Genomic DNA, 25,800 nt, shown 5'->3' with positions numbered 1-25,800 from the left:
GCAAACTTTATAGAAAGTGGCAGGTAGTAAATATGTTCAATTTTGCAAGCAAACTTTGTTTGGTATTGGCTCCGACAGCTCAGCTGTGGAAAGGTGTGGCTTCCCAAGAAGAATCAAGCACTTTGCAGGTTCTCTGTGTTTCTAGCATCTGTTCTGCATATTTTTTTAGGGTGTAATCACACATGATGAAAAAAGGATTCTGGATCTGAACGCTTGCTTTGCCCCTAATAAGCTATGTCACATTAGGCATGTCCTTTGACTTTGTAAGCCTTGATTTCCATATCAATATTGCAACAGATCATTTTGAACTGGGCTGAAGAGTGGGGAAAATAGTAGTTGTCAAGCATGATAACTGTTTAGTGCCTGCATTGTCACCCGCATATGGTGTCCTCAAAAGTCTGCCTTTGTCAACAAGGAAGTCAAGCATTGCTTCCCCGCCTGTAAACTATATGTGTGAACTCTATGCTCTGTAAACTGGTTCCAACCATAATCAAGCTTGTCTCCCTAGAAGTTCCAAATCCTGACTGGCTCTTTCAGGGTCTCATCTAGTGACCCATCATTAAGGATAAATATTCACTCATTGCCTTTAAGCAGGTCCACCTAGGGAAAGAATCCAAGTCCTTTTCCATGCATTTTTAAATCCGTTTAATGGCATCATTTAATTTAATTGCATGAGCTCACATTTTTGTGTTCCCGTCCCTCTCCTCTAGACACAAGGCTTCTTTTGTCTTTGATTTTTCCAATAATTAGCACAGTAGTGATCGCATAGCACACAGTCCGTAGATGTCTTTTGAAGGAATGTTGGCTACAGGATGAAATGGAGACAAGGAACTAATATAAGATCAAAGTGGCAGTCTGAGACTCGCAGGCTGTTTTCTTGGGAACTCTGATTTTCTACCCTGGATGGAGCTTCTTCCAGGGACAGGGCCATTCTCAAAGGGAAGTCTCATTTCGATAGCTTCATTCCAGGGAGGAGCAAACCGATAATGGCATCCATTCTGTATACCCAGTTGAACAAGAGCTATTAGGAAATTTTTCTGTAAACTCAACTAGAATTGTGTTTCATGCTCCTCTGTTCTCTCAGTGAAAGAGGCTTAGTGAGTCTGGTTCATTGCAGCTCCTTTTATTCTTGAACCATGGTGGCATCCGGGCTTCATCTAGTCCTAGAACAATCCCTGTCTGCAGCCCAAGGACCCACCACACTGGCTAGCGCTGGGCATCAGGTATACGGGAGCCAGCGTGTTGTTGTTACCTGCCATCCTGACAGTTCCTGTCATTGTAGTGCCTTTTCTGCCTGTCCCGATCCATCAGGCACACACAGTTGACCCTGTCCTCTCCATCCTGATTCCTTCATGCCCCGGAGCAAGAGGCATTAAAGTCCTAGGTGATTTATGAAAGAAGAGTAAAGGGTATGAGGAAATGAAATGGACACAAGCAGACACATACAAAGGGGGAAAGAAAACCTGGTTAATGGTTCAGAATCCCCCTGCCAAATAGATCATTCAAATTAAGTTGAATGGAGTCAGGGGAATGTGCACCTGTGTACAAACAGCCTGTGAAGTCCTTGGGAAAGAAGCTGCTCGAAGTTACAGAAGACACTGGGAAGTAGAACAACCTTGCTATTTGAAACAAACAAACAATTGAAATGATTAGGGCTGTCCAAAATTGATAGTAGCTGCTTTGGGACCAGCACGTTCCAGGACAGGAAATGCTCAGGTGAGGGTCTCATGCTTGCTTAGATACTACAGAAGAGATGGATGAAGAAGGGCTAGATGATGGTCTTTAATATCATCTGGAATGGGATTCTTTGGGAAGAAGTGTCTGTGTCTGTGTGTGTAGTCACAAAGAACACAGAGGAGGGAAGGAAAGACAGAGATAGAAATGGAGAGAGAGAGAGAGGGGATGGAAGATGAGGGGGAGATGAGAGAAGAGGGAAGAGAAGGGAAAAGGGGAAAAAAGGAGAAGGGAAGAGAAGGGAAGCAGGGAGGGGAGAGGAGAGGAGGAGGAAGGGAAATGAAGAGAAGGGGAGCGGAAGGGAAAGAGGAGGCTCAGTAGACAACCAGCACATGGAATTTTGGAGATGTGGAGGATTGGTTAATGGAGATCTTCAGGGTAGACCAGGAGGCTGGAAACCCAGGGAACTGCAGTTCAGTCCAGAGGTCATCTGTGTGTGGGCAGAACCCCCTCTTGCTCAGAGAAGCCGACTCTTTGATCTACTGAGGCCCCAAGCGCCTGGACAGGACCCACCCGCATTAGAAGGGTAATCTTTATTCCATCTTCTCCAAGAAACACCTTCACAGAAACGCCCAAAAGAATGACCGTCCACATAACTAAGCACTCCAGGACTCAGCCAAGTTGGCACATACAATTAACCCCCACGCCATGGTTCATAGTAACTCGTTCCAGTTTCTGTTGCGTCTCCCACGTCCTGACAATCATGTAATATCAAATGGGTCTGATTGTGCAAACACCTTTTGAGACTCTATGATATGAGGTCCTGTAGAACTGACCGTGTTCTCCACTTCTTTTTTCTCCATCCCCTCCTCCCATTTCTCGTCTTCTGTGGTCCTCCAGTTCTTCCGGGCTCCCCCTCCCTTTTTTTTTAGAAGAGAAAGATGCTGGAGAAAAAAAAATAATTAAAAAATCAGCTTAACTGCAGTGCGTTTATAGGGCGATACCACGGCGTGTTGCAACACTCTTATGCCCGAGGCAAATGTGTGTGAGACAAATTCCTCTTTTAGGTGCACGCCACACATACCTCGGCACTTACTGCGCTTTGCCCTTTGATGTCTCTATATGTATTTTTCTTCTTATTCCGGTAGGGAATTTTCAAAACGAAACAAGTTTAAAGTCCTGGCTCCCAATTTCCTATGGGAAAAGTTTTAAAACCTCTCGCATGCAATAATTTGTGTAAGCTCTATTGCAAAAAGCAGCACAGGGGCGGACACCTGTGGCTGCTCCAGTCTTCGGACCTACAGCTGTTACAGATGTGGACAGGAAATGATGTGCTCTTCCCCACGTGGAGAAACTCAGACCCAGGAGGACAAGGGCAGAGACAATGGTGCCTGTTGGAATGCCTGTGACAAATTGTCATGACCAGCCTCCCCTGGTGAGAATCATATTTCAAGATATAGGCTTCAAACGAAAAGCCAAGGACAGGTCTTTTACTTCACACCAAACTAAGAGTTCAATTGCTGTATAAATAAATTATAAGCCGCTGGGCGGGGCGTGAGTTAAGCCAAGTTAAAAAAGAAAAAAGGGCAAAGAGAAGGATTTTAATGGGCTTTATAGAATAGTACCAAACCTGAGAGATAGCCTAAATATCCATCCATTTACAAATGAATAAATGAATTTAGTAGGTTCTTCTGTAGAATACTACTTAGCAAGAAGAAAGAGGAACGACTGCTATGTGGAATACTGTGAGTAAGCATCAGAGGTGCCATGTTAATGTAAGAAGACTGGCTTGAATTTGCTATATACCGTATGCTCCTATTTGTAAGACGTCTAGGAAAAGGCAAAACTATCGGGACAGAAACAGAAGAGAGTGTTCACAGGTGTGGGGAGACAGGAGGGGGAAGACAATGAAGGAGAGAAATCTGGGGGTATCTTGGCTTGGGTGGGCTCATGACTCTAGTTTTATGTAAATTTTCAGAAAATACTATCTAAGAAGGACGATGGTGCTTTAAGTAAATCATGAAACTATAGCACCTAAAGATGGCTAATTTGGTGTCCATGAAGTACCTCAGCACACGTGACCTTGAAATGGCATGTGTGACAGCCCAGAATCTCAAGGGATGGTCATTCCTGGAAACCAGTCCAATCATTGAGGAAAGACGAAGCCAGGCGACTGGGAGAATCCTGCTGGCCTTTCTTCCCTGCTTACTCTCCCAGAGTTCCAGGCACCCATAAGCACCCAAGCCACTGCCTTTCGCAGAGTTCCAGGTACCTTTCGGGGAACTAGAGTTCCCCTGCCTTTCAGGGAGGACTCGAAACAGCAGGACACAAACCGCACTTCCTGTGCAATTCCGCCAGGTGAGCTTTGCCAGCACCTGGGTTGTTTCTCCCACTCTTTCCTTATGTCTTGGAAGACTGGAAACATGCAAGTCAACATAAAGCTTCTGGGTACTTGCCTGTGAGTAGGGGTGGCTCCCCAGAGAAACCCGCTGCGAGCCTGGCTGGTTTACGATCTGCAGGGATGCTTTCGCTGGGCTCCCACCAAGAAAACAGTTCCTCCTTGAGCTACTTGCTGTTTGAGTGTGGCCTGTTGCTTCCAGACTCCTGTTGGAATTTAACCCACGTGGTGAGATAGTCAGGGATGGAAATGCAACCTAATCCTGCTTAGAGATAGGGCCTCTGGGAGGTGATTACTGTTAGATAAGGGCCTTGGAGCAAAGTCTTTTACTGAGTCCTCCTGTTTGCAAAAGAGAGAAACTGGACACACAAGCACCACTTCCTGACTTCGCCAGCAAGCAAGCCATCGCCGACATGGGTGGGCTCCTAGTCTTGAACCTAAACTCTGAGCCAATAATAAGACTCTTTACAACTTCCCCAGTCTTTAGCATTATGTGATAGCAACAGAAAACAGACTAACGTAGTACCTTCAGACGTTCTGACAAGATGACTGAAAGACAGGATTTTTATTTGCCTTGAAGGATGGAAACAAAGTATATGCAGTTGCTAAGGCAAAGCTATCAAATTTCAGGGCAGTGAGGTGCCGCCTACAGTGCCAGGCAGCATTTCATTTGAACGCTGGGCCATGGGCTGTCAGCCCTAGAAACAGTATAATTGAATCCTAATTGACTGAAGAGGAGGCGGGGTAGAGAAACAGGAGGTTTCACAGGGATGAGAAGAGACAGATGAAAGATAAGCCAAATCAGAGTGAAGTGAGGATTCTCAAATGGCACCCAACAGTGACTTGAACCATGAACCATTCCCAGAGCTTAATTTGCATATCTTCTTGTCTCCCGCGGATTCAGCTGGGTCTAAACTTGTTTACTTCTTGGCTCCACAGGAGCATTTATGCATGCACTGCCGCCTGGCATGCTGCTGACTTGCATGGGCACTGCTGTCCCTCCCTTCCTGTGAGGGCTGCAGAAAAGGCGCATCATTAGCACCATGCGAACTCACCCGCTCAGCCAAGGGTTGGCTGTGCACAGCGGAGCCCAGCCTTCTTGGTGATGTGCATTCTTCCACACCTGAGACCTCTCACGTGCTGCCCTTCCCTGCACCGAAAGTGCACCCTGATTTCAAATGAGATGCTGGCTGGCTCTGTAGGTGGCACATCACCTCCATGAAATGTGATAGCGTTACCTTAGCAACTTCATATACTTGGTTTCAACCCTTCAAGGCAAAAGTCTTCTTTTCTAGGTGATGGAGCGTCTCATATTTTACTATTTCCCAACAACCTGGAGACTCTGGGTTGAGCTGGACTTTCAACTTTGCTTAATAGAAAACTGACTTGGTTTTGGCAACTTATCGGCTTGGTGTTGGCTTTAACACTAACCTATGATAATAAGGATTGCGTTGGTAAACATGAGGCTCCTCGGTCAGAACAGCAGCCATAAGACCCTGGCATGTGTGTCTGGGCATGTGTGTGTGTGTGTGTGTGTGTGTGTGTGTGTGTGTGTCTGTGTGTGTGCGCGAGCGCGCCCACGCAGAGGACCTAAGACCAATGAATATCCTGAAGTCATGCTGTCTATGACAGGAAGACCACTGGGATTGATTAAAAGACAGAGAGAACACAAGAGGATTAGTAAAGAAGGAACAATATTTGGCTATTTCAGCAGACAGAAGTGACTCAGATTCAGGGCACAAGGACACGGGATTCCTAGTCTGCTGCTCCATAAGATCCGCAGGCACTTCATGTATAGCAGATCTTCACCCACCACCGTAGCTCAGGGAACCAAGCCCCCTTCCTGCTTCTTCCTGCTTCTTCCTTTGGGAATGCCTTGGGTCTGTGCTCATAGGAGCACTTGTGTGCTTAGGCAGCAAAACCATCCATCAAGGTCTTTGCTGCAAGACCAAGTTAGAATAAATGCCTTCTTGACCAAGGTTGGCAGGAAAAGTGCCAGACTTCAGAACAGCCACTGCAGGAGGGAATGGGTGTAAAATGGTTGTCAATCAGGAATTCTGACCTCTGCTTTATTGTTTGTTTGTCTGGTTGAGTATTTTGTTGTTGCTATCATTGAGACAAGTAAAATGTCATAAAATATTTAAAAACAACAAAGGTAGGTTTGGAAGTAACGGCTAAAAGAGGCTGGTGGCTGGGAGTTCAGGACAGATTGGAGAAGAGGCAAGAGCTTGAGAGAGTGGGGGAAGACAGGGACCTAGGATGAGCATTGCAAAAACAAACAAGCAAAACCCGGAAAACAGCCTTAGGTTGGGGAGGAGAAAGGGAAAAGGAGGTTTCTAGAGCCTATTAAAATGGAAGTCATGGAAGGAAAAGTCTTTAGAGTCACCTGTCAGTGGTGTGGCGACCCATGAAAGGGGACGGGTCACTTAGGAGACCTTGCACTTGAAAGTTTAGGGAAGACCTGGACAGAGATAACCTGAGAATAATTAGAGATTGTGAACTCCTTCCCGGAGCTCACGTGGGAGAGCAGCTTCACTGCTGGATGTAGGAGACACCAGTTTTGGAGGAACGAAACTGAGCATCTCTTCACTGACTCGTGAGAAACCTTACAAGTTTTCTTTTTAAGACAGGATTTCGGGGGCGAAGGGAGGGGGGTTTGCACAGTTTAAATCCCAACACTTAGGAGGCAGAGGCAGGCAGATCTCTGTGAGTTTTAGGTCAGCAGAGTGAGTGGTCTACAGAGTGAGTTCCAGGAAGGCCAACACTACACAGAGAAACCCTGTCTCAAAAAACCAATAAACCAAACCAAACCAAAGAGACAAACAAAAAGATAGGATCTCAGTTTGTAACCCTGGATAGATTAGAACTAGAGCAGGCTGGCCTCAAGCCCCCGAGGGTCCACCACCCTCTGCCTCTGGAATGCTGGGATTAAAGGTGTGCGCCACCATGCGTCAGAGCACCTCAGCGGTAGTGCCTACTTTTCTTTTTCTTCGTGGGGGGGGGGGTTCTTACTTTGTGTTTGGTAAGGAATGGTTACGTTTCAAGATTTATATATAAAATGGTCAGTGAAATGACTCAGTGGCAAAGGTTCTTGTCACCAAAATTGAGGACGCAAGCAAGTTTGCTCTCCAGTACACGCAGGCACACATGCAGCACTAAATGGAATATAACCTTTTAAAAGAGTTTGAAGCTGCATTAGAACTAGAAAACTTGTCTTTTGTCATGATTCCTTTCTCCTAACAGAAACAGACAGAGATTATTGGATACTTAAACTTCTAATTAACTGGAATACATTTAAATTTTTTTTTCTCAAAGTATAAAGAAAAAAATGAGTGTGTTGAGGCAAACAGGAAGAACACTGCTTATGGTTGCTGTGGCCTGAGGGATTGAAGAGACACTCAAAATGCCTGTTGAGAGAACATATTGGTCTTACACCTGAAATAGCCAAAGAAGAACTGGTATAAATCCCAAAAGGACAGGCTGGGTGGGCACAGTGGTGAATGACTTTAATCACAGCACTTAGGAGACAGAGAGGCAGGAGGATCTCTGAGTTGGAGGCCTGCCTGGTCTATGTAGAGAGAAAAACAAAACAAGCAAAACCAAAAAGCAAAGAAACAATGGCAGGCTCAGAGGTTGAGCATACTGGCTGCATTTCCAGAGGACCCGGGTTCAATTCCCAGCATCCACGGGGCAGCTCCCAGCTGTCTATGACTCCAGTTCTGGAGGTTCTGACACCCTCACACAGACATACATGCAGGCAGAATGCCAATGAGCATAAAATAAAAATAAATAATTAAAAATTGAAAAAAAAATCCAGACAACAACAGCAAAGACCAAGTCGGTTCACCAGGGTGAGATAACTCCCTGCTTTGACCTGTAGGAAGAGGGAAGTGATAAAGGGAGTGAGCCCAGCAGAGGCCTCCAGCACGGCAACTTTTGCATCTCTGAGGATGCTGGAGACAAGGATGAACTGGTTGAATTCTCAGAGGGTTTGTGTCTCTGTGGCTTGCCATAGAACCAGGTTACAGTTGATAGTCTTAGAAGGGCTCTCAACCTTCCTAACGCTGCAACCCTCTGATACAGTTCCTCAGTCTGTGGTGACCCCACCCATAAAATTATTTTTGTTGCTACTTCATGACTGTAATTTTACTACTGTTGTGAATCGTAATGAAAACATCTGATATCTCCGATGGTCTCAGGTGACCCCTGTGAAAGGGTCATTTGACTGTCCTCCTTCTCCGGGTTGCCATCCACAGGTTGAGAATTGCTCCATTAGAGTCACATGGAAACACCTGGAGTCTCTAGGGTTGCTTGCTCGGTAGGACAGGGCAGAAATTTCATTTGGTGATGGCTGTTGGGATGTGGATTTTCACCTTCGGGCAGTCATCAGATTTGGGTGGTCCAGAGTTGAAACTTTAAGATACTTTTTTTCTCTTTGCTCTGTCCTTCCTATGGTTTCCTTCCTTTCTTCCTGTGTTTCCTTGTTCCTGTCTTCTTTCCCTTTTGATGCTAAGGAGACCTCACGTGCATCCTTCATTAATGTTGTTCTCTGGACCTGGAAGGGGGCTTGGCAGTCCTGCTTTCAGCTTCTGTTTTACAGTTCAGAAAAGTGGCCTCGTCCAGAGACCTGGAATTCAAAGGCCTGGATTTTACCCTGAATCTCACCCTGGAGGTATATACTCTGGGTAAAAGTACGATCCTTTGGGACTCCAACTTTCTCATGACCAGAGATGGAATTGGATTGTCCAACCTCCCCGTCCAGGCTCCTGGTACAGTGCTGTATTACCTTACAGTCACCTTCACGTCAGTGATACCCACATGGCTCCCCACAGCCATTCTCCCTGGCCTTGGTAGAACCATCTCCCCGAAAGAACATGGGGATCTAGTTCTTTCTAGTCCACAGGAGTAGATACTCTGATTCTGCAAGAACATGACATTAAATACCAGACCAGAGAGCCTTTTCCACATCCTGGCTCTTGGATCCTTAAACTCTCAGATCCCCATATCTCTGGGTAGGTAGGGAAGTCCTGTTTGGTTCCATGAACCTCAGAGTTCCCAGTCTGTGGTCTTGGAGTGTGGCATCCCTCCAGAGCATAAAATTGGGATCCCTCTGGCTCTGTCCCACTAAGAGGGTCAAGAGGCACCTAGCTGCTACATCATCACACCATTAGAACTTTGAGGAGAGCCTGGCCTGGCAAGGGTCCTCACTGCTATGTAAAAATGGCCTTCCTTGTAGGGTGGTGGTGGCACATGCCTTTGAACCTCACACTTGGGAGGCGGAGGCAGTGGATCTCCGAGTTTGAGACCACCTGGTCTACAGAGTGAGTTCCAGAACAGTCAGGGAATCACACAGCAACCCTGTCTCAAAAAAACAAAGCAAAGCAACAATGAAAATGACCTTCACCATTTGATAGATGCTTTAAAAATATCCGCATTTATTGAAAACGTAATATATACCAAACTCCAAACTAGACACAGTAGGAAACGTAGTGTCCTTAATTTACAAACTACTTGCTTTAAGGGCTAGAGAAATGACTCAGTGATTAAAAACACCTATTATTCTTCCAGAGGACATGGGTTCATCTGCCAGTGCCTTCATGGCAGTTCACAACAGTCTATAACTCTAGACCCAAGGGATCTGATGCCCTTTTCTAGCCTCTACAGGTACCAGACAAGCATGCGGCAAACAGACATACCTGCAAGCAAAACACCCATACACATAAAATAAAATAAAAACAATTTTAAAAATTAAAGTAATCCCCCTGAAGATGTACATACATCCCATTTGATAGGAAATGGAAGTCCGTAGCAGCACCAAGAGGCCATCCAGAGTCAAAGGGATAACAGTGATGGTGTCCTTGTTAAATCCTCCACAGTCTTGCAGGAACTGAACTTAAGAGTTGACTTATCCAGGCCCCCACGTCCCCAGATGGTGGTGGTGCACTCCTTTAATCCCAGCACTTGGGAGGACAAGGCAGGCGGACTCTTTGAGTTTGAGGCCAGCCTGGTCTACAGAGCAAGTTCTAGGACAGCCAGAGCTATACAGAGATAAGGCCATCTGGGATAAATCTTGGCTGAAATGATTGGTTATAGAAGGCATAGAATTTTTATTTTTCCATTCTCCTTCCTTCATGCCACCCAAATGTAGCTCCTTGGGAAACCAGGACTGGGGTTCTTCTATCCCCCCATTAATTACTGAGGCCAGTTTGCAGAGCACAGTTTGCACTGTTGCGAGATGTGACTCTCAGGCCACTCTCTGCAATACAACAGCATTATGGTGTGGGCCACGGGTCAATAAACAAAGCTCGTCTGTGCCCTGATCTGAAAGTCACTTTTCTTTCCCTCTGGACATGAGCTCCGTAGGGCCCGGCGAGTGAAGGCTGCCGTCATCCCGGGCTCAGTCAGCTGAGCTGCGAGAGATTTTTGTGTTTGTTTTATTATTTTTGTGAGGATCTATTTCTGTTTGAAGACGGATTCCTTTGTTATCAAAACCCCTAGCTCCGTGCCATGGCTACGAGTCCTCTCTCGTGACCCGGGGTGAGAATGTTAGATAATGGAAGATTTATTTAAAGGGGAATTAGAGATAACACCCTTCAGTTCCCTCGTGTCCGATGTACATTTTCCTCTGCTTTTATGCCTCTGTGCCGTGTCTTTCTGGAACCTGCTTTCAAATCCACTTCCCCCGACACGCCCCCATCCCTTTACCCCTCTCCAGCCCTCCCAACCCCGAACACTGCCCCCCATACACACACACACACACACACACACACACACACACACACACCCGGGCAAGCCTGTCTGGCAGCTCTGCGGGTGTCCCCTCAGCCTCTGCTCACAAAGCTTACTTGTTAAAGAGCCCATCACGTGACTTTTGACCCCCTTCCTACCCTGCTTTCTCCACGTCTCTTCCAGCCAACCACTGCTACCCCTTCAAAAGGACAAGAAGCCAAACAGCCAGTCAAAAGAGCCATTATCCTAAAGAGTCCTTAGCAAGGCCTAGAGCTTTCCAGTAAATGAGTCCACGCCGCTCTTCCCCTCCCCCTTCTTGACCAGCTGACCCCTGCCCCCCAAACCTTCTCCCATTCCTGGATCACAGCAGAGCTTGCTGTCTATGCTCTGTGGCCACTGGACATTCTAAGGAGCCTCTCGGCCGCCAATGCTGTGGCCTCCCCTCCAGTAATAGCTGGGAATGTCGGACCACATGTTTGCCACCCTCTGACTCTGTGTGAAAGGCAACAGCGGTGATACTGTGCACAGTTATTGGTTTATCTAAATTGGTGATGTGGTAGCTCGAAAGAAATGCCCCGCCAAAGGTCCATAGGGAGTTCATAGGCTTTGTTAGAAGGTGTGGTCTTGTTGGAGTAGGTGTGACCTTGCTGGAGGAAGTGTGTCACTGCGGGGTGGGCTTTGAGGGTTCAGATGCTCAGGTCAGGCCCAGTGTCACTCTCTCGTCCTGCTGTCTGAGGATCTGGATGCTGAACTTTATGCTACTTCTCCGGCACCATGTTTGCGTGCATGATCTCATGCTTCCTGCTGTGCTGATAATGGCTAAACCTCTGAACTACAGCCAGCTACAGGGAAATGCTTTCCTTCCTAAGAGCTGCCGCGGTCACGGTGTCTCTTCACAGCAATAAAAATCCTGAGATAGGAGCCTGGAAAGAAAAATCTATTTTCTACAACTTTCGATGGTGCATTATTGACTGGTCTGGCTGTGCGAGTATCCCACACCTCACTTCATATGAGAGATTCAAATGGGAAGACTATTAATCATACGAGTTATGACTTCAGAAAATGCGGGTGTGTTTGTGGATGTCTTTGCAATTGGTCTAATGGGCTTGGAGAGGACCCTGGCAACTGTGGGCCCGAAACAAAAACAAACTCCTCACACACCCATAGATCCTAGGCTAAAGGTTTCACTTCCTCTCTGTTGCCACCTCCTCTGTCCCTCACAGAAATCAGATAACATGTGTCTCTGAGCTGAATTTTATGCCGTCAGAAACCTGAAAAGAGAGTGGTTAACATCTGTTTTTATTTGGACTGGTTTTACCTTGTGATGTGCCATGCAGAGAAATAAGAGTATGTTTTCTCACTGTTCTGTACCCATCAGGACTGTCCATCTTTAGAACTTAGCATCTTCTAAATCTGCAGCTTGTGCCCATTAAACCAGAAGTCTCCACTCCCCCGCCCCCAGCTCTGGCCAGCCCCATTTTCTGTCCTGCCTGTTTGAAATTGACTGCTCTGTGTATCTCAAATAAACAAAACTGTAAGTGTCATTTTATAACTGGGTTTTACTCGGCACCATCCCTCCGTGTTCATGAGAGTTGGAGCAGGTATCAGAATTTTGCTCTCTTTCCAGCCTGAACATCAGTTCACTGCCTTTCCTCCAGTGAGCAATTTGGCTGATGCACAATTCACATAAAATTAAGATCAGTGATAAATTATAACAAATTGGTCGTGTTGTTCAACCACGGTCAGAAATCTCATTTGAGAACATGTGTAGTATCTCGCCAAGGTCCCTGGTGTCTGTTGACGGCGGGTCCTCCTTCCCTCTATTTCCCTCCACTCTATTCCACCCCAGTCTCCTTCCCATTTCCATAGGCTTTCCTTTTCTGGCTATTCCATACAAATGGAGGATCCCACAAGCAGTTGTCCATGTTTGTTCCGTTTCACTTAGCATAGGGCCCGTGAACTTCTAGAGAAACATCGAATGTTTTAATGTGAACCAACAGTTTCTTCTTCCTTTTCTTCAATTCCTGAATAGTAATTCCATTGCACCAAGTATATCACATATTATTTACTCATTCCCGAACCGAGGGACATGTGAGCTCTTCCCACTCCGGCTGTTATTGGTTCTGTTGTATGACTGTGTGTGTGCAAGCCTTTGGGTGGACATATTTTCTTGTCTCCTGGGCAGATGGTCAGAGTGGGATGCGGGCTCATGTGACAAGCTTACGTAAAACCTGTGAAGAAATTGTGAAATGGTTTCCCATTTAGTCTGTCCATGAGGGAGGTTTCCTTTGGGCAACCTAATAGATCATTCAAAGTGGGTAGGAAGATGCTGTCCTCGGCAATCCCTTCTCGTGTGACGGGCTCTGCTTCACCTGGCTTTGACTACAGTGCAGACAGTAATTCGAGCCCTGAGAGCCACGAGTTTTCATTCCCAAGTTGTCCCCTTGTATGTGTCACTTCACGTTGTCCGAGGCAAGCCATGCACTTTTTCACCTAGACACATGAAAGCTCAATTATGGAATCAGGCCATGCACCCAAGCAGACACCCTAAAACTGGAGAGGGGAGGAACTGTCAATCAAAAACGGGCATCCTCTTTGCCAGTCAAGGAAAGGGGTATAGACGGAATGAAGGGATTGTGAAGTTCCGATTACAAGGTGGCTTTTAGGAACTTGGCTCCGGAATTATAGACTCTTACAAAGTTGGTCTTAGAAAACCATTTATCTTCTCACTGGGAGGGCCTGTCACTCAGTGGAATTTTTTTTTTTATTTTAAGAAATATGTTAGTTTCTTACTGGCTACTCTAAAAAGCATCCAAAACTGGGTAACAAAGTCATACAGATTTTATTCTCACAGTTCTGAAATCTAAAATCTGAGTGTTAACAGGGTCGGGCTCTGTCTTTTGGTCCTAGGAGAGTTCTCTGTAGTCTCTCCTGTGTCTGATATGTGCAGGTAGTCCTTGGCATTCTGTTTCATGGATGCATGACGCCCTCTTTCTCAAATGGTGACTGGGGCTAGAAGACTATCCTTGGCATTCTGTGGCCCCAAAGCATGGTACTACCCATAATGTCTTCTTCCTGTGTGCCGTCATCCTGCCGTCCTTTGTGTGCCTGCTTCTGTCCAAGTTTCCCTCTTCAGAAGGACATCAGCTTCCTCATCACTAGATGAGGACCCACCCTAATGACCTCATTTTACCTTAGTTATACCATAAAGAACTTCCTGCCGAATAAGATCATGTTCTGAGTTCTAGGGGTTATGGTTATAACATAACTTGGGGGGGGCACAACTCAAACAATAGCAACAACATTTTAAAAATTGCTTCTTGTAAAAACATTAATATTTTTTGTTTTGTTCTGTCATGCAATGTACAGCTAATGAAAATTATTATACATGAAAGAGAAAATGTGATGCTTTCCTCCCCAGTATTGACATCTGGGCCATACAAGTGTGTGGACAGGAAGAAAACCCATAAAGACTTGGAAATAAACTTCCAGCTCTCAGTTCCATGTGGCTTGTGTTTCAGACATCTTGCACTGATATTTAAATGCCTTCTAGTTTGGGCAGAAAAAGATAAAAACAACTATCCAGTGCTTAGTATATAACAAATTATTCCAAATGTTAGATCCTGAGTAGAGCAGCCTAGGACCAAAGTTAGAAAAGAATCAGGTGTTGGGCAAGTTTTGCTTATAAAATTAATTTGGGCCAGGTGTGATGGTGCACACCTTCAATCCCAGCACTCAGGAGGCAGAGGTAGGTGGATCTCTGAGTGTGAGGACAGCCTGGTCTACAGAGTGAGTTCCAGGACAGTTAAAGCTACATAGAGAAACCCTCTCTTGAAAAAACAAAACCAAAACAAGACAAAACAACAACAGCATAAACCAAAACAAAATAATTTGGATTTTTCATTTTGAGGTGGAGGTGGATTCTGGCGATCAACTCTTGCACCTTGCACATGCGAGACAAATCCTCTACCACTGACTGTACCTCAGCACAACCTAGAAGTTTAATTTAGCTAAGTTTTGTTTATTTAGTGGTTCGAGATGGGTGTCCTGCATACTGCATCACAAAGTCTGATGTCAAAACCCTGGACCCAAGTAACGCTCCTGCCTCAGCTTCTTAAATAGAATTGTGTCAATAAGCAGTCAATATACACCCTTGTACACACTGAATGAATTAAAAAAATATTTTGACACCCAAGGATAGACTGGTAAAACTTCCTCAGATGAGTTGGAAATAGTTCTGGGTTGGTGGCTAAGACTGAGGGAGGAAAGATGTGGAAGAGCCAGGCTGTGAATGGTTGGCAAGTCACCCTTTCTCCAGTTTGTAAGGAATGTTGCTCACTAGTAGGACAGAAGCACTCAGACGGTATTATTATTATTGTTATCATTATTATTATTATTATTAGTAGTAGTAGCAGTAGTAGTAGTGTGTGTGTGGCGTGTGCGTGTGTGTGTGTACAATTATGAAGATCAGAGGACCACTTTGAGGAGTCAAAGTCAAGTCATTCAGGGTTGTTCAACAAACGTGCTATGAGATCTCGATGCCAGCCCCACCCCGCCGGGATAATTCTTCACAATAACTTTGAGGAAGATCTTTCCCTTCCTGCCTTACTCACTCTCAGTCTCTTCTGTGGCGGTTTTGAGACCCTGAATGTCACCAGCCCGGCCCTGATATCAAACCCAGTTCTCAGGGTGTACCTTGCTGATGGCGTGCTGTTGGTAAATTTCCTAGTCACAAGCCGCTGCCACCTGCCCAATGAGATGCTCTTGTTCTCCCTGTGGGACCCTGTCCAGGCCACCTGTCCACTTGGGTTCTTTCTTCTGTGGTGTCCTTTGCAGCCTTCTCCTGTTAGCCACAACGTAATTAAGAGTTGAAACTTATCTCAACCTCTCCCCCACCTCATGCTAGGGACTAAGCCTGGAACTCCAGTAACCGACAGACAACTCCTCTTCCATGGCTCTCGAGGCTTCAAAGACTTCTCTTCAGAGAGGATTCTCTTCAGTCAGGATTTTCAAAGTCAGGAGGAAATGGGCTGGCATTCGTTTCCGTGGTCTCTTCTAGGCTACCGTGTCCTCCAACCCTCCACTTCTTCATGTCGTTTGTGCTTCCTGTTGACAATATTGACTCTCAGGATTGCAGTACCATCCTCTCCTCTGCCAGGTGACTGCCGGGGATTGCACGCAGGGTCTCCTGCCTGCCAGGCAAGCTTTCTACCACAGAGTTACATTCCCACTGACTTTCTCATCTGTGTCGAGGATACTATCTATCATCCTGTGAGCCCTTAGAGATTAGAGTTCTGCTGGGCATCTTTAATTCTTTTGTCTTCCTTCTTAATGCCTTCCACACGGTCGTTTCTGTGAGGTTTGAATGAGAGAAGCCAAGTAGGTCACTGGGCACGTTCAGCTCGACACAGTCGATGCTTCATTACGTAACCTTTTATTATGTAAACATGGCATCTGATCCGTCTGTAGTGGTCTCCAAGTCTGCCCCTCTCAAAAGCCACGGATACCCATCTTTGCTCTCTTCCTTGCCTTGTCCTTATCAAAGCCCACTGTCTCTCATCTGGCCCCGGGACGGAAACTCTCTGTCATGCCTCTTGTTTCTCATCTCTTTACCCACTTCCTACTCCATCTGGAATGCAAGATCCAAGGAACACTGATGAGAAACTAGCCCAGAAGACCCTGCTACTCAGAAGAGTCCTTATCCTAGAAACCAACCCTTTCTATCCAGTGCCACCTTGCAGTTCTAGCGTGTCCCCTGTCATCACACTCAGGACGGCCTGCCAGAGAAGTCTTGGGCCACTCCCATGTCCATTCCTTTGTAGATACCATTCCTCCAGTCTGGAAACTCCCCATTGTCCCCAAATAACAACCTTTCTTGTCGTGCAAAGGCCCCTTCCTCCATGAAACGACTGCCCGTGTCCCTTTTTCTGTACTGCCTCAACTCACATCTATCCCTTGCTGAGAGTTTCTATTTGTCTTTTACTGCTTTTCCTATAAAATCTCACCCAGTGCTTCCTAAGTAGAAGCAACTCAATAACTATTCACTGACTGGAATTGAATACCTTTCTGATGTTAAGGTGAGGGACATTTCTGTTTCATCCGGATGGAGAAACACCGTGCATGAGAATTCTTTGGTGCGGTCCTCATGCTGTCTGAACCCTCTCAACTATCCCAGCTTGCATTTTTCTCAGGATAATTTAATGAATGGCACACACTTCCCGATTGGGCCTCATTGACTTTCTAGATATAAACTACTTTACCTTACTCCAAGGTATTCCCCCGGCCCCTGTCTTAATCTTGTCTCTCAAGCTCCTAAAATTTAGCCGTTCTCTTGTACAGAACGGTACCTAAGATCTAAAGCACCCCAGAGAATTGCTCTTAGGAAAGAGCTGATTTGTATCAGAGCCCTCAAGCCCTGAGTAGAGAGCATCATGAAAATCAACCAGGAAGTCACCAGATACAAAATGCTGCACATACCCAAATTGTACTGCATTGCAGAGGAAAGGGCACAAGTCCAGGCAGAATGTCCACCACATGCATGGGCTTACTAGCGTCATAGCGGCTACAACGCACTGGCCAGCTGCAGGAGGAACACGGTGCAGGAGGGTGATATTTCCTGCGCATCTCAGGCACTCTTTTGAAGTTTCATTTTTGTTTTTTTGTCTTTTTTTTTAGTCCTTTCATTAGGCAGGCTAAAGCCCTCTTTGCGGCCATGTTGCTGGCATAAAAGAAGAAGCCACGTTATGGATCAGCAGGAACGGTATTGTGCACTCATCTCCTGTGGGTACAGCAAACCATCTGAGAACAGTTTATTGAGCAGAAGAAACTCCAAATTAACCCCTCACTTACCGTGGCATGCTATAGAGCCAGCAGCCTTGCTGTGTTGCAAATTTGGCGTCTTCTAATTGTGTCCCTTAGGTTATCTGTGCGTTAAGGATAAATGAGGTAGAGGCAGTAACAAGTGTGAAGGTGTCCCCTGTGCATTTGCTGTGACCTTAATTTATCCCTCTAGGTGGGTGTGCCCCTTGGAGAGGGCTTTACAGAGAAAGAACTAAATGGTTTGTGGAGCTTGGATCCTAAAAACCATGAATGTCTCAAAAGTCCCCTATGAGGACCCAGTGTCACTGGACTGCCAGCATCTGCTGCCAAGATTGTGTGTACCTGACATTGTATACCCACCTGTGGTTGGTACCTTTCTCTCTGGCATCTTTGTAAGTGGGCAAAATCCTTCATTAGAACCGAACGCCACTGGAGTTCAACCAGTTTCCCTTATGTGTTTGTGGAACTGATTTCCCCTCCTGTTAAGAAGAGTAATAGGGCAGAACTGCCTGTGTCTGGTAGGCTAACACGGTAGATGATCAGCAGAGTCAAGAGGTTCTTGATTCCAATCTCAATGCTGCCACTTTTCACCTGAGGAACCATGGAAATTATATGACCTTCCAGGCCGGTTCCATGCTGTGGAAAAGGGGCTAACCAGGTCCTGTGAGGTTGCCTAGCACGAAGTAGGTTCTTTCTGAATGCTAGTACTACTCCCAACAGTCCATACCTTCCTTCCATTCTACCCCGTATTCTTAGGACTAACGAGGGGGGGGGCATTGAGTGAGAGTAAAAATATTCCTTATGGTCCCTTTCAACACAGATGCTACCCATATCTCTCCCTTTCATCTTTTATATAGTCCCGCTGTGTTAATACCCAGATAGAGAGGATGAGAACATGGAGTTCTGGAGTGGTACCTTCCTTCTCTCGGCGGACTCACCCTGATTAAGGACCCAAGTAGGAGTTACACCAAGCTGCCTCTCGGTGAAGCAAAGGGGCAGAGGAAGGCACCCAGTTGAGTTTGTGGGGACCTTTCTGCTTTCACTCGGGCCTGGCACTTGAAGCAGCTTCTGTGTCTGGGTGCTTAGGGAACACCCAGGTCAAGGTGCAAGTCTGTCCTACTCAGGCAGCTGGAGGAAGGGAGGGGACTGGCTGGTTCATAGGCTGTCCTCCTCCTGGGAGTTAAGAGATTTTTCGCCTGAGGAACAATATCTCGAACTCGTTGTATCTGGGCGAGTGACTCACGCAACTGAAAACGGTGTAAACACAGGTGGAGGACGGGGTGCCCCAGCATGACTGAAGGCCAGTCCCCTAGGCCAGCTCTTGCATTCCATTGCTAAACGCTAAAGTTCAAAGAGGTGTGCTGAGCCATTTGCTGAAGGCCTGAACACGAGGGGCTGAGCGGGACCTGGAAGATCAGTATTGCCAGCCCTGCACCAGTCAACTTAAGGTTCTCCAGGATAACAGTAAGTGGCGGTGACGATGACCACGCCCCTTTCACAACCCACCGCCCTTGATCTCGTGTTGCACTCCGACCCCTCGCTTCCGCGTTTTCTTGCTCCCCGCCAGGGTCTCCCAGGGTCGGCTGGATGGAGAGATACGGAATGCATCTACCCCGACACACCTATGGTGTGCACTTGGGTTAAGGACGGCTGGGAGGACGAGAGCTCATTCAAGCCGAACTGCGCTGAGCAGGAATTGAGCTGGGGACGCTCCCGGGGGCTCAGCACCAGGTCTAGGGGCGCCAGGGCTCGGGCTGGGGGCGGAGCCTCGGGGTGGCGAGCGAGAGGGCGGGGCGCGGTGCGGAGTTCCAAGGGACCCGGGCAGGGACGGCCGCCCTCCTGGCTGGTCTGGGAACGAGTGGAGTGGCGGGACGCGCAGGCCCGGTGGGAACGCCGGGCACGGCCGAGGACTGCGGGGGTGCGGCGGGAGCCGGGCGGGCGGCGTCACCCGAGGCGGAGGGGGCGGAGCCGCGATCGCAGCTGCCACCCGGCCGCCGGGCCCAGGCAGAAGACAGCCGCCCGCGGCCGGGCAAGCTCTGCGCCCAGACACGCTACAAGACAATGCTCAGAGGCGCCCGGAGGGGCAGCGGACGACTGGGCCACCGACGGCAAGGCTTCGGGAGTGCAGCCCCGAGGTGAGCCCACCACGCTCTCTCCAGATCCCCTTGCTTTTTGTCTGGCGAACGTGGCGGCCCAGGGGCTTTCGCGGGGTCGCTGCGGGGGCCAGGCGGGCCAGCCCGTGCTGGCGTCCCCCGGGGTGACAGGCGACAGATCCGAGCGCGTGGAGAGTCCGGACCGCGTGCGCTGGGTTGTGTCTTCGGTGCAGGCGCCGAGCCGGGAAGGCTGGGGAGTCGGAGGGGGTGTTTTCAATTCATTCGAGAAACGCTCGCTTTGAAGCGGGGAAACTTTTCCTTGGAGTTCCGGGCAGGGGGGAATCGACTGCTGTGATCGTTTTACTGGTCTCGCTGGTCTGGCCACGCTGTTTTGTTTCTTTGGGACTGCTTTTCGCCGTGAGTATTGTCAAAGGAGCAGTGGGACAGAGGCCATCCGGGCTGCTCCGACCAGACCCGAGGGTGACGATTTAGGGGTTCAGAGAAAACACCTCTCACCTCTAGGCAGCAGCGGATCTCCAAAGGAAGGTGATGATGTCCTTTTGCCGAACCTTGGTGAGCATTCCATACCTGGAACTGGCTCGCAACCTTTGCTTGTACTGCCCCCTCTCCAGCCGGGCACACACACCCACATGAACCCACATGCACACGCATGCACGCTTGCACTTGGAAAATAGAATCTCCACTTGTGAGTCCTGGGAACGGGAATGGAGGAGGTTGATCATTTCCATTCCACAGCGCTCTTTCACTGTGTCAGTTCTCCCAGGTAAAGCTCTACAATGGTTTTGAAAAGCCAATTGCAGAGCCCAAAGGTCTAAGGGTGAAGAGTTTTGCAATGAATTCAGTCCAGAGTCAGGCTGCGAAGGTTTAACTGATCTGCAGCTCTTAACTATCTCTTATAGCTCTTTCTGAGGACATTTGACAGGAAGCCCCGAGGAAAGCAAGTTGGCTTTCGTGGGGTCCTTCAGAACTTTGCTCCCCTTATTGGTTCAGACTGTAGAGGCTGCAAATCCATATTCTTCCTGCTTAGTTAGATTGCTTAGCAGTGGAGAAAGCAAAAAATAAATAAATAAATAAAGTTATGTAAATGTCATAATTTACCCTCAGTGTCTGGGGGTGGGGTGTTAGGGTGGTCACCTTCTGCTTTCTGCCTGAACCACTCTGGCCAATGGAACATAATGCAATCTAGATACTTTTCATGCATACCTTCTTGGGTGTTGCATTGATTTAATTCTCAAAATTTACATTAATTAATGTTCATTACTTTGCAAAAATATAATAGAATTATTACGATGAGAATTTTCTGGAATTCTATCGGGGTAAGGCATAAGCAAATTTGGATGCAAATATGAGGGGTATTTGGAACCAAAATACTTAGTTTAATGGGTTTGGCCACCCTGATTCTTCAGATTCTTTTAGAGATGGGGTGGGAGTGTATCTGACAGCTCAGCCTTGTAAACTGTAGCCGCAAAGCTAGTGCAGAAGTTTGCAGAGGCAAAGCAATTTTATCATGACTTGGATCACAAAGAATGCTGAGACCTTTTTCTAATCTTACACGGCAGCCTCCCACTGAGAAATGGGAGAATTTGCATAATTCTGGGGGCCCGCCTACCCTCTGAGGTAGGAATGTGAGCCAGAAAGGTACCCTTCCCAGGCTTTGGAGAACTGGCACTACCCAGGGCTCTCTGCTCCTGCTTTGTGAGGTGTCGCTTGCATGTTTCACCATCATTTTACTGAAAGCAAATAGGAGGCCGGTCCAGGCGCAGAAGTGCAGCCCAAAGAGGCTCTTCTAGCTCCGTAGACAAGGTGGGAATTTCTGCGTGCAGAGACCAAGAAACCAGCTTGACATAGTGAATCAGTGATGGTGGGGAGCCCAGGGTTTCCTTTGTTTATTTGATTCCCCTTAAGATTCTCTGTATTTCAGGGCGGTTGTGATCAGGTCCATGTTGTGATCAGCCTGCAGGAAAAGTCAGAGTTGAGGGAGAGAGCAAAGGAGTACTCAGAATTTAGTGAAGGGTCTCAGGGTAGCTTCTGGCAAGATTTATGGTAATCAGGAGCCCACTGAACTCTCTGGGCTGTCAGAGGCTAATGGCTACCAAGAAAAGGGGGGGGGGAACCTTAGAAAGTGGGGTGTCTGGGTGTTCTGGATTGACTGTTGAAGAGGAAATGAGCCGTGGTCACCGAAACTGCTTCTGTCTGAATGTGTGGCAGCCTCTGAGGAAGTGGTTGGATGCCAGCCTCCTCTGCTCCCCCAGCCTGACCAGGAAGCAGAGGAACCCCATGGAGCTACTGTCCATGCTCTCTTCCCAAAGTCCACTGAGGGGCACTGGAACCTTGTCTACAGTGGACACGGGCCAGGCCATGGCTTTCCTGTGACTTGGCAGGTCTAGTCGGCATCAGAGTCCCTAGAATATCAAACTCAACTTCTCTGAAGACCAAAAAATTTCCTCCTCCCACGTTTTGCCACCCCTACCCCTGCACCCCTTAGAAAATTTAGCAACAAACCTGCAGCTCTATGGGGCTGGTGACTGTAGGGGAGAGACACAATGTGGTCATGGTCCTCTGCCTTGCTGAAAGCCTGTGACCTCTTCTTGGAGATTTGGTAGGGAAAGAACCTGCTGTTTGGTGTACTGGGAGGAGAAGCCTGCATCGTTAAAGCCCCTACAGTGACAGCAGAAACATTCAGATTTCAGAGTGTTCATTTAGCTTAACAATGAAGCCGTTTCCTCGTTAGTTGGCTGGAATAGGGGTACATCTGGCTCCTATACTCCTTGAATAAGCACCTTGCCCATGAGTGTGGGAGAGGAGGGAAGGAGTTCTTCCCACAAGGAGTCTGGAATGATCTTTGGAGCTCCCGGTGATTCTATCTGGCTAGTCTGGCTGTTGATTGTTTAGAGAGAATTAACCTCGGGCAAATTCTCACCAGCTGAAATGGAGTCTCACCCCCAAGGGCAGTGCTTTCCCTGTTTAAGGAGAATCTCTTCATCTCAGGAACAGCCACAAGAGTTTCCATCGGGAGCAGGCCCCTCAAGGATGCCAGTTTATCCTTAGTAAAGGACATGAGCTATGGGCAACAAGCACATAATGGCAAGCTACTTGGCATCCTGAACAAGGTGAAGGTGAGGTGGGGCGGTCCAGGCAGTTGCTTTATCTTCCTAGACCAGCACACTTAGCACCGATGGCCAGGTTCCAGGCTTTGTCGTTGCTGTAAGATCTGCACCTGTAGAATAGGATTCGCAGCTACCTTATAGGATGCTACTTGGATCATCTGGGTGACGGTTTTAGATCATCATCCAAATGGCCACAGCCCTTTGAGCTCTTCCTAAGGACTATGGGGGAAAATTGAGCTGTTATGTTTATTTTCAGAACCAAGGAACTGTTTCGACAAGGTGATCACCTCTCTCCACAGATACAATAGGGAAAACCTATTGAATAATAACCCCGCCCGGTCACTCTTAGGCCAGGACTGCGGAGTTAGGCATTTCTGTCTTCTGTTTCCAACTTGGCACATAGCGCCCTGTTTTGTTTTTCTCAGCACAGAATAGAGTGGTGTGGAGTAAGAAAGGGATGGGGGCAGAACTAGCGTGATGCCAAACATCCTGACGAGGTGCCCCTAGGGACAGGCTAGCACCATACTGCTGTCCCTTTTCACAACTTGTCAGAAGTATGGATATCAGCTTCAATTTCAGAGTCCCTGTCTGTTTCTGTTCTGTTCCCATTTAGTTCTTGTTCACAACCTTCATTATTACCTATCAACCCTAGATTTTATATGTGGCACTCCTTCGTGGTTTTGTTCTTGGGCTGTGCCTCAGACTTTGGACACCTCAATTTCTGGAAGAATGTATGGACTAGGTACAGGCTTCTTATATCAAACCCTAAAACACCCAGTGTTTGAGAAACTGAATTGTTGCACGTGTGTGTGCCTGCATGCGTGTATTTGTGTGTATATACATACACACACCTATACATATGAATGTGGAGGCCAGACATTGACATTTGGTGCCTTCACCTATGGTTGTACAGTTTTTATTTTGAGACAGGATTACTCATTAAACCTGGAGCTCGCTGATTGTCTAGACTGCTTGGCCATCAAGAGCCTGGGGTCTTCCTGTTGCTACTGCCCAGTTCTGGAATTACACATGTGCAATGTACCATCGTGCCCAGCTTTTCAGTGGGTGCTGGGGATCTGAACCCAGATCCTCACGCTCACACAGCAAGCATTTTTACCTACTGAGTCCTCTTCACAGGGCCCGGAATGTCTTCTGTGTGGTCTATTTGAGAAATGGGGCAATGATAATTTGCATAGTTTCAGATAAATCTGCCTGACTCAGGAATATCGAAGAGCTTATGACAGCTGAGCGCAGGCCCCGGAAAACAAGGTCGATTCCCCTTAGGTCGTCATTACTCCTTACTTTCTCCTGCTTCATCTCCGGTTTCATAGTTGTCTCTTATTGCTCCACACATCTTCTGGTGGGGTAGACTCCTAATCAGACAATGATCTTCCTTCCAGGGAGCTGATCTGGAACCCATCTCTGCCTCCAACCAGACTACATCAGAGAGCCGGGCCCAAGATGAACCCACATCCTATCGGCTCACAGTGCTCCAGACCATTCGACTGAACCCCGAGAGCCCAAAGATGTCTGCGTGCAGTGACTTTGTGGAGCACATCTGGAAACCTGGGTCTTGCAAGAACTGCTTCTGCCTGCGGAGCGACCACCAGCTAGCAACTGGCTTTCCCAAGGCTAGAGCAAGCAGCCTCCCCGCTGTAAGTCGCCTGCCTGCCAGGCCTGAGAACTGCCGCCTGGAGGATGAAGGTGTGAATGGCTTGGCCTACTCAAAGCCCACCATTGCTGTCAAGCCCACCATGATGAGTTCTGAGTCCTCCGACTTGTGGACTGAGGCCAGCCTGAGCGCTGAAGTCCCTAAGGTGAGGCTGACTAACCCCGCTGGTATTTTTACAGGGGCTGTTCCTCGTCTAACACATGGTGGCTGGCTGCTAGCCAGGGAGGGCTGTTGAAGCAAGAATTCTGCAGGATAGTTGCCTCTTAGCTTGCCCTGAGGTTACCGCCTCCCTACAGCTGCTCTTTGGCCATTCCCATCTGCCTTTCTAGGTCTTCCTTTAGGCTAATAGCCATTAGTCCGGTACTGTAGGATTTTCTATCGATTTGGAGACTTACAAATAAAAAGCAAAACAAAGAAAAACAAAAGTTTGGCATTTCTGGGTATAACTTTAGATATTTACAGAAGCTGCAGCCATTGCTGAGTGCCTTCCATGCACCCAGCACCCTTCCCCAGTGAGCTTCTGCCCATGACCAGTGTCGTTATCACCACTGTCTCCACCCACTTCCCTTCCCTGTGCATTGCAGAGGAATCGTAAGCACTTATATTTAAAAGATAAAGCCTTAAAAGATACAGCCACAATGCACAATCCCCTCTAAAATAGCAAATTAATTCCTTAGAATCATTTGCTATTCAGCCATTGTTCATGCTTACAGTTTTTTTTTGAAACTGTATGTGTACGTGTAGGCACATGTATGTGGGGTATGTGTATGTATGTACCTGTGTGTGTGCCAGAGGTCCATTTCTCTTTCCCTTCTTATTCATTTGTTTGTTTAGTTTCAAAGCTTTCATTTATTTATTTGTGTGTTTGTTTTTTTATGTGTGTGAATATTTTGCTTGCATATGTGTATACCATGTACATGTCTGGTGCCTGCAGAGGCCAGAACAAGCTTTCAGATCTCCTGAAACTGGAATTGCAGATGGTTGTTGGTTGCCATGTGGGTGCTGGGAACCATCAAAACCCAGGTCCTCTGGAAGAGCAGCGAGTATTCTTAACCCCTGGCTGGCCCTCCTGCCCCCTCAACATTTCTCGGCTGAATTGACTGCCCACTGAGTCCCCAGCATCTGCCTGTCTCTGCCCACTCCCCCAGCCCTGGTGTTAGTAGTTTGTAACACCACACCCAGCCTCTTAGGAGAGTTCTGGGCATCTGTATCACAGATGCATCTTTGCATAGCAAGTGCTCTCTTTATCCATCGAGCCTTCTCCCTGGCCCTTGTACTTCCAGTTTG

The 25,800-nt window shown here is 47.5% G+C and overlaps 1 protein-coding gene across 3 annotated transcripts in view; it reads left to right on the top strand.

Annotated features, from left to right (window-relative positions):
- Prag1 (PEAK1 related, kinase-activating pseudokinase 1) overlaps nt 1-25,800 on the top strand; it is an 88,703-nt gene that overhangs the window by 15,336 nt on the left and 47,567 nt on the right. The window contains exons 1-2 of one of the 3 annotated variants that reach the window (XM_085680198.2): nt 18,869-19,084; nt 24,242-24,658. In XM_085680198.2, coding sequence (XP_085536324.2) covers nt 24,368-24,658 — 291 coding nt within the window. In that variant the 5' untranslated portion in view covers nt 18,869-19,084; nt 24,242-24,367. Of the gene's footprint in view, nt 1-18,868; nt 19,085-19,580; nt 19,756-24,241; nt 24,659-25,800 lie in introns of those variants that run through there. The other 2 variants (XM_048456591.3, XM_085680199.2) reach the window with 2 other exon arrangements.

This window comes from Myodes glareolus, chromosome 23 (assembly GCF_982192425.1).
Source record: "Myodes glareolus chromosome 23, mMyoGla1.1, whole genome shotgun sequence".
Lineage (NCBI taxonomy): Eukaryota > Metazoa > Chordata > Mammalia > Rodentia > Cricetidae > Myodes > Myodes glareolus.
Note: the sequence above shows the minus strand (reverse complement) of the source record. Positions and strands in the feature narration are given on the sequence as shown.